The 12,549-nt window shown below is 48.9% G+C and overlaps 1 protein-coding gene across 11 annotated transcripts in view; it reads left to right on the top strand.

Annotated features, from left to right (window-relative positions):
• The window catches only part of dst (dystonin), a 134,870-nt gene that overhangs the window by 98,820 nt on the left and 23,501 nt on the right, over positions 1-12,549 (top strand). For 10 of the 11 annotated variants that reach the window (XM_072709346.1, XM_072709340.1, XM_072709338.1 and 7 more), the window contains 19 exons: positions 2,760-2,921; positions 3,101-3,271; positions 3,452-3,618; positions 3,885-4,044; positions 4,281-4,607; positions 4,749-4,833; positions 5,011-5,252; positions 5,670-5,876; positions 6,431-6,550; positions 6,648-6,755; positions 6,847-7,065; positions 7,417-7,620; positions 9,043-9,274; positions 9,442-9,668; positions 9,772-9,894; positions 10,047-10,148; positions 10,912-11,013; positions 11,252-11,425; positions 11,527-11,682. In XM_072709346.1, coding sequence (XP_072565447.1) covers positions 2,760-2,921; positions 3,101-3,271; positions 3,452-3,618; positions 3,885-4,044; positions 4,281-4,607; positions 4,749-4,833; positions 5,011-5,252; positions 5,670-5,876; positions 6,431-6,550; positions 6,648-6,755; positions 6,847-7,065; positions 7,417-7,620; positions 9,043-9,274; positions 9,442-9,668; positions 9,772-9,894; positions 10,047-10,148; positions 10,912-11,013; positions 11,252-11,425; positions 11,527-11,682 — 3,288 coding nt within the window. The remainder of the gene's footprint in view (positions 1-2,759; positions 2,922-3,100; positions 3,272-3,451; positions 3,619-3,884; positions 4,045-4,280; positions 4,608-4,748; positions 4,834-5,010; positions 5,253-5,669; positions 5,877-6,430; positions 6,551-6,647; positions 6,756-6,846; positions 7,066-7,416; positions 7,621-9,042; positions 9,275-9,441; positions 9,669-9,771; positions 9,895-10,046; positions 10,149-10,911; positions 11,014-11,251; positions 11,426-11,526; positions 11,683-12,549) is intronic. The other variant, XM_072709348.1, reaches the window with a different exon arrangement.

Genomic DNA, 12,549 nt, shown 5'->3' with positions numbered 1-12,549 from the left:
TCAGGAAGGAAAAGAGATGATAAACAAGCCAGTTTTCTTTACCTCCCACCCCGCGCTGTCCAGCAAGTGAAGACAGATCACACCGGGTGAGAAAGATGACTGAGGACTGAAGTCATTTGGGCAGCAGAAGAGGCAGGACAGGGGAATTAAAAGGGTCAGACATCCACCAATCAACATGTGCCGGGCCGCTCTGAATAATGGGAGGAGGCGGGGCCTGCAGCCACTGCCAGGAGCGAGCCTGTCATAGCGGGGAGAGCCAGGCCGTGCGAGCAGGAGAGAGGAGCCTTTTTGTGTGTCTGCCTTTTTTTCTTCCACGGGAACCTTCGCCGGTCGCGGAGTGGCCTTTGTTTACTAGAACTGCGGGATTAGCGCTCGGATTGGCCCCGCCGACAACGCAGACTCGCCCGGCTCCCCCAGGATGTCGGGGGCTTTTTAGGGAAAAGGCAAAGTGAGGCGGCGGCAGGGTGGAGGACGGCGTGTGTGAGCAGACGGCAGCAGCGTCTGTAAGGTGCATGGAGGAGCTCAGGGGACCATTTCCGCTTTTCGCCACATGCCAGAGAAATTGGACACCTCCATAGGTCCTGCTTTACCTTTTATATTCAGATAGTTATATTTTCCTTAGATATTATTTATAACAGAATATATTTTCTTCACAGAAGATGTACAGTGAAAGTAAATAGTCGGTCTGGTCTCAGTTAATAAATTAAAGTTTATTGTGTATTAAAATGAATAATTATTGATAATGTTTAGGTATATGTGCATTTCTTTTTCAATTGCACAAATGGCACAACTTTTGTCAATGTTTATATAAATGTGTAATGTATTGATAGCGTTATATTTAAAGCTGGTTATGAATGTATTGCACCGTTGCCTGTGTACTGTAGTTGACAGTGTTGCACTGAGTAGGAACACGTTTACCTCTGTATTAAAGTCATTGGAATGAACTGAGCTTTCGTGGGAAAGTCGCGCCATTATGGGGAAGCCCCTGAGCAGGCCAGACTGTCTCCGGCAGAACCCGTCCTGTGTGGGACAGGGGGAGGAGGAGGACCTCAACATGGAGGACTGCTATGTGCCCCAGAGGTCCATCTATGACACGGTGCGGCTGAACGAGCAGATTGACTCTGGTTCTAAGGGCAGCCTGGCATCGCGGCACTTTGCTGGGACGCTGCCATACAGCCAGCGCACGCTGGACATGCTGACCCTGTGCAGCAATGGCGCCCTGTCCTCCTCCAGTGTCTTTGACCTGCATGGCCGCGAGGCACCCGGCGACACGCTCCTGCACAATGGCAACGCCGTCTGCGTCTCGGGGATGGCCCTGCCCTGGCAGGCGCTCCACCCCCCCCAGCAGGGCCGCCGGCGCTCCTGGCGTGCTGTCGCCCCTCCTGCACCTGCCAGCGGGGGGCGCAGTTACCCGCGGAGAGGAACAGGCTCGCTGACGTCAGAGGATGATTCGGGGCTGTGCAGTCCGACGGCAGAGCGGGGACAGTGGGTCCCTAAGGTAGCTGGGATGGACATGGACATTGGCACCAGGAGCCTGTCCTCCGCAGAGGCTCTGCCCGCGTCTGAAGACCTCCAGACAGGCTGCTCCTTCAGCTCAGGGCAGGAAGAGTTCCCATCGAAGTGCGTCCACGATGCCACTCCCACATCTTCGTACTACATTGTGTCTCCAGGCCAGGAAGTGCCGTGGGAAAACTGCACGCCTGGCATCGCCTGCAGGACTGCTGACACGACTGAAATGGGTGGAGACTATGGATACGTGTTAAGTGGCATTTTGCCACTGCCATCTCCCGGGGTACATCAGTGCCTGGAATATAATGAGCTGCCCACCACGGAGCTTCTGGTGGGCCTCCCAGACCAGGGTGACTCTGAGCTCATCAGTGTGGTTGTCACACAACCAGAGCCCTGTCCCAGTTACGACCTACTACCTCAGGCGGCATCTGTCGAGGAGGAAGCACCGCGTGTCCTGGAAGGGGGAACCTTGGAGTACGACATGCAGGATCTGGAGGACTTCATCCGCGCGGTTGAGAGGGAAGCCTGCTTAGCCAATGGCGGGAACCCGATGTGTGGGTCCGTGGTGGAGGAAGAGATTGAGCGTCTCTTAGCAGCTCTGTCCGCATTTCCTGAAATCAACCTAACGGGCTTCCCCCCTCCACAGGTACCCCTCATATGTCAGGCCCCAGGAGCTGGAAAACACCCCGAACCGTCTGTTTTGGGCAGCCTGAGTGAGCTGGTCCTGTGTGCTGGTAGTAGGATGTGTGGATTGGGTTTGTCCTGATATACCTCAGATCCAGGCCTTCCATCACAGCAGAGCTCTTAAAGAAATTATATGATATTAAGCTGCCTGCTCACTCTGCAGGACGCGATTTCTAAATGGTTTGATAGGTCTTTATTTGTTTTGCCATTTTTCAGCACTATAAAACGCACTGAAGATGTACCGGACTGATGCTGTTACTTTAGTCATGGTTTGAGTATTAAAATCCAGTGCATTTACCAGTTATTTAATACTATCTTCTTGCACTGGACCAATAATAATATAGGAACATGACTGAATTTCAGCATCACATTAAATGGCTAAAACAGGTTTTTATCACATTGGTAGCTGAGCATAAATGTTGTACCTCTGACTAAATGTCACTTAAAGATGAAGCGTAGGGCGGTGACACTGGAGCAGCCTTTAAGTGTAACTGAAAGAAATAGACGTTTCCTTTCCTGTTTCATCCTCACCTGCTCTGAGCCTTAAAGGAGGTCTTTGGTTCCAGGTTTTCCAGAAGGAAGAAATTGAACCACTGCAGGCTAAGCTGCAGGACTTGAACCAGCTTGGTCAAGGTCTTATTCAGAGTGCTGCCAAGAGCACAAGTACGCAAGGCCTTGAGTATGACCTGGAAGACGTCAACACGAGATGGAACACGCTCCACAAAAAGGTTACCATTCTTCTTTGAACTGCTAAATCATGTATATGTAAGAGTCTCAGGCATCCGAAAAAATCCTTCCATAATGTAAAACTACTATCCCAGCCGGGCTGATTTGTGTTAGAAATCAAGACGTACAAACAACCCAAAACTCACTTATATGGCTGTGTTTCTTTGAAACCTGTGCGCAGGTCGCAGAGAGGTCAGCCAAGCTGCACGAAGCCCTGTTGCATTGTGGGAGGTTCCAGGATGCTCTGGAATCCTTGCTCAGTTGGCTAACAGATACAGAGGAGTTGGTAGGCAACCAGAAGGCTCCATCAGCAGAGTTCAAAGTCGTCAAAGCTCAGATCCAGGAGCAGAAAGTGAGTGCTTTCGACCACACACCAGAAATACAAGTTACGGCTTAAATTATGAAGATCAGTCCAGTAAAACAATTCATGTGGAGTACGAGTTGGACACTGAATTCAGTGCTTTATTGGGTGTATTTTCACATGGCCGGTAATGAATGCCGTTAATCTGAACGCCTGACTCCTGTGTGGCAGCTCCTACAGAGGTTGCTGGATGACCGCAAGCCCACGGTGGAGCTAATTAAAAAAGAGGGGACAAAGGTGAGCGAGCTTGCAGAGCCCGCAGACAAGGAGAAGATTCTGAGGGAGATCGAGAGTCTGGGCCAGAGGTGGGACAGCCTGTGGAAGAAGGCAGAAAGCAGGTCGGTACAATGGGCCACGGGCGTCCTAGTCTAGAGTCCCAATGTTACTCGAGTTGTTGTTCGAGTTTCATTTTCTGTTCACTTACCTGTTGTAATATTTATAGGGATGGTTCCTTTCTACCAAGCATGAAGTGGGACATATTTAGCACTGTGCCTGGAGGTTTTTTTAGGACAAACGACTCAACAATTGTCAAAGAGGCAAGGGCCGAACAAATGATGGGCGTAGCATTACTCATACTGCATTCTTCCTGATCGAATTACTGCAGACACAAGCAGCTTGAGGGCATCCTGGTGGTGGCGCAGCAGTTCCACGAGACACTGGAGCCCATGTTGGAGTGGCTCAGCACCACGGAGAAGCGACTGGCTAACTCCGAGCCCATTGGGACCCAGACCGAGAAGCTGCAAGAGCAGATCACCCAACATAAGGTGTCTTGTTTTCATCCTCACCGCTCCCAACTTGACCTGGTTCATTTTGTTTCCCTTGTGCTTTAATTTTGTGGCGTTCTCCATCTTTTTGGATGATTTATGTTATATCTGTGCATTTTAGTTACCTTTCCCATAATCATTATGAGTTGGTTTGCGTTGGTTTTTGGTTCATCATTTTTTGTTTTCTTTTCCATTTTTGTTTCCTCTTGATTTGTCCTCCGGTCTTGGCTAATCAGGCCTTAGAGGAGGAGATTATGAGTCATGCTAAAAGACTGCACCAAGCCATCAGCCTCGGTCAGGTGCTCCGGACCATGAGCTGTATGGATGACAAGGAGCTGGTCCAAGCGAAGCTCGATGTTGCTCAGACCAGTTACATAGATTTGCAGGACAGGTGCAGGCACAAGGCTGAAATGCTGCACCAGGCTCTTTCCAATGCTCATCTGTTTGGCGAGGATGAAGTGGCCCTCATGACCTGGCTCAGCGAGGTCCATGACAGACTGAGCAAAGTGTCCGTCCAAGACTACAAACCCGAAGTTCTCGAGAAACAGGCAGCGGAACAATTGGTATTTTTGTTATTGTTCTTGTGTTTTTCAGTTTTGTTCTTCATTCATCTCTCAATGTTTTGGATTTTCACCACTTTTCTGCTTTTGGCTGCTACCTTGTCCAAGAGTTGGTGTAATTTTTTTATTCTGGCCACATTTTAGGCTCTTCATCAGGACATTGAGCTCCGGAAGCAGAATGTCGACCAGGCGGTTTCTAATGGGTTAGAACTGCTGAAGCAGACAACAGGTGAGACTAACTTAGAAGACAAGGTTGATGATCTGAGGTATAGCTGACCAGGGTTTTCTAGATGATCGGCATGCATGTTAACACTGAGGTATCTGATGTCTGGGTGCTTGTTCAGATGTTTTTACCTGCTAAAGTCTCATATTAAAATATAATAAATTAGTTTTCCTCCTAATGCAGGCGATGAGGTCATTGTTATTCAGGGGAAGCTGGAAGGAATCAAGAGCAGATATGCAGAGATCGACACGATGAGCAGCAGTGTTTCCCGGACCCTCGAGCAGGCCCTCTCACTGGCTGTCAAGCTGCAGCACACCCACGAAAACCTGTCCGTGTGGCTGGACGGGGTGGAGGCCGAACTGAAGGGCTTTGGAGTGCAGGATCTGCGGGGAGAGCAGCTCACCCAGGCCCAGGAGCGGCAGAAGGTTTGCTCTTCTGCTGGCTTGTGCTTTCCGTTGACTGGGCTTTCGGGTATCTCTCATCATGTTGATTGGTGTGCTGTGGTAGACTGTGACCATATTTAATGCACTGGTTTGCATTTTCAGAACCTCATTAGTGTGATTTAGCAGTGAATTAGGTATAAGCAGGACTAGTCAAGGTAAGCCGACTAGATCTCTCTACAGGATAACTTTTGCATGGTAGAGGGATTGTAATTATGGGCTGGAAGACCGGTCCTTTGAGACATAAACTGCCAGCATCCTCTTATCTTCTGATCTGTAGCCTGTTTTCATTTGACTGGGAGCTGCCCCATGCCTCCAGAGGAGGGCAGTGTTCTTGCTGTTACTCATTAGGGAATCAGTGGGGAGCAGTTAAGGTTTAAGATGACATCTCCTACTGTGTAGGGGCTCCTGAAGGAGGTCAGAGAGCACAGGGCCGAGGTGGACGTCCTGAACGAGGTGAGCGGCGCCCTACTGCAGCTGGTGCCATGGCGTGCTCGCGAAGGCCTGGACAAGACGGTGAGCGAGGACAACGAGCGCTACGGTCTGGCCAGCGACACGCTCAGCCAGCACGTAGCACGGATTGATGCCGCCATCCTGCGGCTGCAGCAGGTGAGAGGGCCCCCAAGCACCCGGGGGGTGTCTAATGAGGGGTAAATAAATAAACAGGGGCACAAAGGCCCTGCTGCGCCCCCAACAAAGAGAGCCCGTCGATCAGAATGCAAATGGGCCTTTTATGGTGCAAATCCCGCCTGTATTCAGGGGACAGCTCTGCTCTGTTTCATCTGGGAGGCTGATGGGAGCCTCCGGATCTGACACGGGTGCGAGCAGGGAACTCGCTCTCTGTAAATTTGCATGTGATTATCTGCTTGTTAGGAAGGAGAGCCTGAGCACTGTGTGTTTTGGCACCCAGATACGTAGTAAAGAAGAGACCCCATGTTTTCAGTAGTGAAGTGGGTTTTGTGTGGCTCTGTGGGTTTGGGCGTCGTGCCTCTGATCAGAAGGTCACCAGTTCAAATCTCAGGGTCAGAATGATGATCCCTTGACCACCAGTTGTACCAGGCTGACCTTGTTTTATAAAAATAATAAGTAAAACTTATTAAGTAAAAAAAAAATGTTGAACTTGTTGAACACATTCTTGCTTTGTGGTCATCCCCCTCAATCAGTTTGAAAGTGCAGCCCAGAGTGAGCTCCGCTGGCTGACCGACGCGGAGACAAAGCTGTCCTCGTTGGAGGTGATCAGGCTCGAGCAGGACCAGGCCACGGTCCAGCTGCAGGCGCAGAAGGTGCGTTTCCCATGTGTCCAATCGCGGCCAAGAGCACGCCGGTCCCCGGGCTGGTCTGCCTTGTAACGGAACGGCCCATTCTGCTCCGATCCAACAGAGCTTCTCCTTGGACATTGTGAGGCACAAGGACGTGGTCGATGAAATCGTGAAGACTGGCGAGGTCATCATGAGCACCAAGAATGAGGAGGAGAGGAAACCCCTGAGGGTAACGACGCATCAGAATATCCATGCTCATCTTCAAGGAAACGTGAGAAAATCAGGGCCTTATATAAACAGAAATATTTTTTTTTACCCAGGACACCATCCAGACGCTGGTTGAGAAGAGCAGCACCGTCAGTCAGCTGAACTCGGACCGCTGTCTCCAGCTGGAGCGGGCCCTGTCGCTGGCTAGCCAGTTCTGGGAGACCCACGAGGAGCTGTGGCCCTGGCTGCAGGAAACCCGCAGCAGCTTCAGCCAGCTTCCCATGCCGGCCATCGAGTACGAGATCCTGCGGCAGCAGCAGGAGGAGCTGCGGGTACGAGTGTGCAGCCGGCCAGGGCTCCGCCCGGAGAGTCTCACCCAAACAGGGTGTTGTCCAGTAAAATACGTAATTGCTGATTTTTTTAAGCGCATTCCTCAGTAATGCTCTCCTGTGACCCTAATGGTCTTCAGTGCTCTGTGAGTATATGTAGGGCCGTTTCTCTACTGATCGCTCTTGTGCCAGGCATGAAGCAGATGTCACAGTTTAATAAAGCTTACCGTAAATGTGAGCTCATTGCTGCCCTTGGCCTCGCGGTTAAGCCACGTTTTTTTGTCATCCCTTGTCCAATTGTGTCTGGCATACCCGTAACCACACTTCCCCCACCCTCCCCCCCCACCCACGCAGCAAATGCGGGAGCTGATCGCGGAGCACAAACCCCACATCGACAAGATGAACAAGACGGGCCCACAGCTGCTGGAGCTGAGTCCTGTGGAGGGCCAGCGCATCCTGGAGACGTACTCCACTGCTGACCAGCTGTACAGCCAGCTGAAGGCCGACGTCGGGCAGAGGGCCGCTGCACTCGACGAGGCCTTCTCCAAGTCCACCCAGGTCACCACCCTCCCCGGCTCTAACGTTACGTTTTCCAGGGCAGTGTGGTTCCTATTTTCCCAGCAGGCCGTTCTGTTGAGTTTTTTGCACTTTTGTGTGTTCCTCTGACTGTTGTTGAAACACTTCAGTCTCTGTATTTATTTAACTTATTCTTCATGATTCGCTGCTTCCCACAGTCCCTTGTGGGCACCATTCTTTTCATTGTGGCATATTAAGGCGCATTGGCTTTGACGTCTGTCTTGAAGGTTCCGTTGTTTTACAATGACTGCCTCTGCTGGCCCAAGCATTTCCTTGGAATGAGAAACACTGACTGCTTTGGAATACCCCTTAAACACATATATTATTGCTGTGTCTGATAATCTGTGAGACAGAACGTGGAACAACAATCTCGTGACAGATCTGGCTTATCATAAACCATTAAACTCTGAAATCCTTGCTCTACAGGGAAACGTTTATGAACAGGGAAGGATCGGCAGTGACTCCGAGGGCTTTGTGAAAATTCTGACACGATCAGTTCAAGTTTGGCCTTAAGTGTCTTTTTTAACGCTGCCAGTTTATTCCTTGTATGAGCTTCTATATAAATGAACCAGACAGCTGTAAAAATTAATTGCAGCATTTCCCACTTTTGGATCTCCTTGAATTTCTTTAAGCCGTAATTTTGTTTCTTTGTGTGATGCTAACAGGTTTAAGGCCAAAAGGGTCTCAGTCTTTCACCATAAATTAAAAAAAGAATGAATTAAGGATTGTGAGAAGCTGTCTTGTCAGCGTGAGGTTTTGGCTGAGAGGCCAGCGGCAGGGATGTTTAGATGAATGAGGATTTTACTACAAGGTGCTGTTTAGACTCTCAAAGACTCCAGCTCCGTGTGAAAAGCCGGGAGGCACTCAGGGTTCTCTTGTCAGCTTGGTTCATATCAAATCACTTCATTTGTCACTCGACACTTGGCAAGTACAGATCAGTGAGTAACTAGTGGACAATGTCTCAAACAACAGTGAAGAAATACAATAAAGCGTGCAATAAAAACAAAAAGTGCAAATAGCAAATGGTACTATACAGCAGCCATTCTCAACCCATGGGTCGTGACAAGTTCTGAAAGGGTCACAAGGCAGAATTGGAAATGTAAGCATTTTAAAACCAGCAAGCTCCCATGCTGATCCGCGATCAGATTTCCCAGCCCCAATCCTAGAATTAAGCTATATAAATGGGTCTTGGGTCTGCAAATGCTTAGCGCAAATCTAGTGAGTACTCAACCAATCCAAGAAGCCAAAAAACAGATGCTTCATTTAAAATTCACTGGCACATCCAATCAGATTTTTGCGATAGGCATTGATTGGCATAAATTGCAGACTGCACTGCGTGCTTGATCATAGAGTTCAGCATCCTGATAGTCTGATGGCACGGTTCTCGCTCCTGACCCGGCACAGTTCCATGACAAGATCGATCCCATGCTGGAGTCCCTGGAGCGCATCGCGGAGCGACTACGCCAGCCCCCTTCCATCTCAGTGGAGGTGGAAAAGATCCGGGAGCAGATTGCAGAGAACAAGGCCGTGTCGGTGGACCTGGAGAAGCTGCAGCCGGCCTACGAGACCCTGAGGCAGCGTGGAGAGGAGATGATTGGGCGCTCTGAGGGGGTCGACAAGGACGCGTCGGCTAAAGGTAGACCTTGGCTTTGGAGTTTCTGTAAATGACAGGGCAGGCGCTGAAGTAACTAGTGTGAGATACCACTGTTTCTTGTAGGATTGAAGGTCACAGGTTTGTGCTGTACCTGTTGGAATGTGGCGTGCTGTCTGTGTAAGGTCTTGCTTTTATCTCTTGACTATAAGCTGTGAAAGACAAGCTGGACCAGATGGTGGTCATCTGGAATGACATCCAGGCTCTCATGGAAGAGAGGGAGGCCAAGCTCCTCGATGTGATGGACCTTGCGGAGAAGTTCTGGTGCGACCACTGCGCCCTTATCGTCACCATCAAGGACATGCAGGACCTTCTGAAGGAGATGGAAGAACCAGGGGTGGATCCCTCAGTGGTCAAGCAGCAGCAAGAGTCTCTGGAGGTGAGCAGGGGAACTTCAGCTGAATGATGGAAGTCCTTTGAGGTTTGGGGGAGGGTGCAGTCCAGTCAAGCCAGCTTAAATTATGCTTCTCTCTTCTTCTCAGGGTTTCAAGGAAGAAATCGATGGACTCCAGGATGAGCTCGATATTGTTCGGAACCTTGGAACAGAACTCCTGGCTGCCTGTGGGGAGCCAGATAAACCTGTCATCAAAAAGAGCCTAGATGAGGTAATGATGTCATCAGTGAGGGACCAAAGATTTACACCTCAGAAACACTCACCTCCTATTTATTGTATAAGCATGAGATGATGTGATAGGGAAAACAAAGGCAGTGCCATTCTTGTGCTCATCTCATGATACAATGGCCACTTTTCCACCAGGTGAACGTGGTCTGGGAGACACTGAACAAGATGTGGAAGGAAAGAGTGGACCATCTGGATGAGGCAATGCAGGCCGCTGTGCAGTTTCAGGATGGCCTTCAGGTAAAATCACAGCTGCTACAAAACAAGTTTCATCACAACGGTGCTGCTTGTGACCCTTATGGAGGCCGTACGCATTTCTGCTGTTGTTGTCTTCATCTTATTTTGGTGTTTTCCTCTGTATTTTTATGCTTGGGTAATTGTAGCTTTTGTTGAAAGAGAGATTTTCTGGTTGGGTCTTGTCTCTCTTCTCCCTCTTGATCTTGTCAACTCTTCAAAGCTCTGTAATCCCCTGCTGTAGTCATTAATCAGCCTGATGATCAATGACAAGGAGTCTGCCCTCTGTCCATGATTAAGCAAACAATCAGAGGAGGTCTGAATCTTAGATAATCCCCACATTGGTGCTTTTTGCACCTTTTAAACACATTAATCAGGACAGACAGCATAAGTCTAAGCTTCAGACTGGCAGTTCAGTTCAAACCCTGGGACACCTGAGTTCACACAGAACTACATAAGGTTCATTCATAACTTTTAGTAAGTTTGAAGTCTTTGACAATGGTTGTTTTCAAGAAGATATACTGGTTTACTAAAGTAAGTAGCTGATTTTTTCCCCATTTGATATGTGTTTGCCATTTGAAAATCTCTGCATTATAGCACTTTCTCCATCAGTGCAAAGTTGAATTTCAGTAGGATGTGACTGGTTCACATTTATGTGAGTGGTGGAGGGTTCAGACTGGATGAGGGAGGACAGTGAAGTTTTGCTCCAAGGCCCATTGCGGGTTTCCCTGTGCTGTGCCCTTGTGAAGGAAGGTATCTCTACCTGCAGGGCATGTTCGACTGGGTGGATATCATGGAGAGCAAACTGGATTCAATGTCCCCTGTTGGAACTGATCTGGAGACAGTGAAGCAGCAGATCGAGGAGCTCAAGGTATCGTGTTTTCTGCAAAGCTACCATGACCATGATAAAGAAGAACCTGTACAAGTCACTTTATCTCAGATGTTTCTAATATGCAAATCAAGTCAGTTATAAAAATATTAAGAGACATTGTCTCTTGTGTGTCTCTGTGACAAGTTTTTTGCGCCCTGTTTCATAGCCAGTTGTGTGTCAGAGGTCACTTAGTGTGCAGCCTGAAGCTCGATGACTGATGTGTTGTACTCTGTTATAGGAGTTTAAGTCCGAGGCGTACCAGCTGCAGATCGAAATGGAGCGTCTGAACCACCAGGCCAGCCTGCTGCTGAAGAAGGTCACTGAGGAGATGGACAGGTGTGCCATCCAGGAGCCCATGACGGAACTCAAGATGCTGTGGGACAACTTGGACGAGAAGATCATCAACAGACAGGTGTGCTTACCCAGATATTCATGTATGCTGCTTTTTGATTGGATCTCCTGGTTTTCCTGCTTTTTTCACTGTTTATGTGACGTGGTTTTTAATTACTGCAGCACAAGCTAGAGGGCGCTCTGCTGGCACTGGGGCAGTTCCAGCATGCACTGGATGAGCTGCTGACGTGGATGACTCACACTGAGGAGCTACTCAATGAACAGAGAAAGACCAGCGGTGACCCCAAAGCCATCGAGATCGCACTCGCCAAACACCATGTACGTTTCAGTCCATTTCATTTTCCAAATTGCTAGCAGGAAACTCCAGTTTGAAGCCGCTGTGTTTAGGTTACATGCTCCTGCTTTTAAAACTGCTTGCAGCCTAATCACAAGTTTGCTGTGCATGTGAAGTCTGAACAGTCAGAATGGTGGCTGTAGGGTCTTTATGATCTCACAAATTTGTTTGGAAAGGAACGGGAACTATGCTGCCTGTTCACATGAAAAAGAAATTAGTTTCTTAATTTAGTATTTAAACCAAAGTTATAAAATTGAGGGCATTCTGCCAAATAAATAAATAGCTATTATGAGTCCATTAAGCTTTCTGTTTTTTCATCAAATAAGGAAATCGTAGGTCTCTGGAATTCTCCCATAAGTCTTAGCTATATAGCCAAGATCAACAGCAGGCGTTATCCAGCCAGACCGAACAGGAAAATCGCCAGGCTCCATCTCCACCAGGATGTGGTTCTGCCTTTAGGGCCAATCAGATCCACGACAACGAAGCATGCTGTGGGCTAACAGTTCCTCGGGTTGGCAGATGTGGGATGTGCCCTGGCAAACAGCCACTAGGGGCAGTGATGTGCAGTGTGTGCGCTGCACACCTTGGAACTCAGGCGTATTTTGCAAGCATGTGCTGTTTTCCTTTAGTATTTAACGTGATGTGTTGCTCACTTTTCTGAGAAGTTTGGACTGCACACTTGTGATTCAACTCTGATCCAGAACCGTATTTGAGAAGCACTATATTTGAATAAGGTGCTGAATATCTCCATATCTGCCTTGCCTCTGTAAACCGAAGGTTTTTTGGAAGATAACAGTACCACCGCTGACACTCCAATCCGTGTGATGGCTGGGATGTGATGATAGCACATC

The sequence above is a fragment of the Paramormyrops kingsleyae genome, chromosome 3 (genome assembly GCF_048594095.1).
Source record: "Paramormyrops kingsleyae isolate MSU_618 chromosome 3, PKINGS_0.4, whole genome shotgun sequence".
NCBI lineage: Eukaryota > Metazoa > Chordata > Actinopteri > Osteoglossiformes > Mormyridae > Paramormyrops > Paramormyrops kingsleyae.
This window is presented reverse-complemented; position numbering and strand designations above follow the sequence as displayed.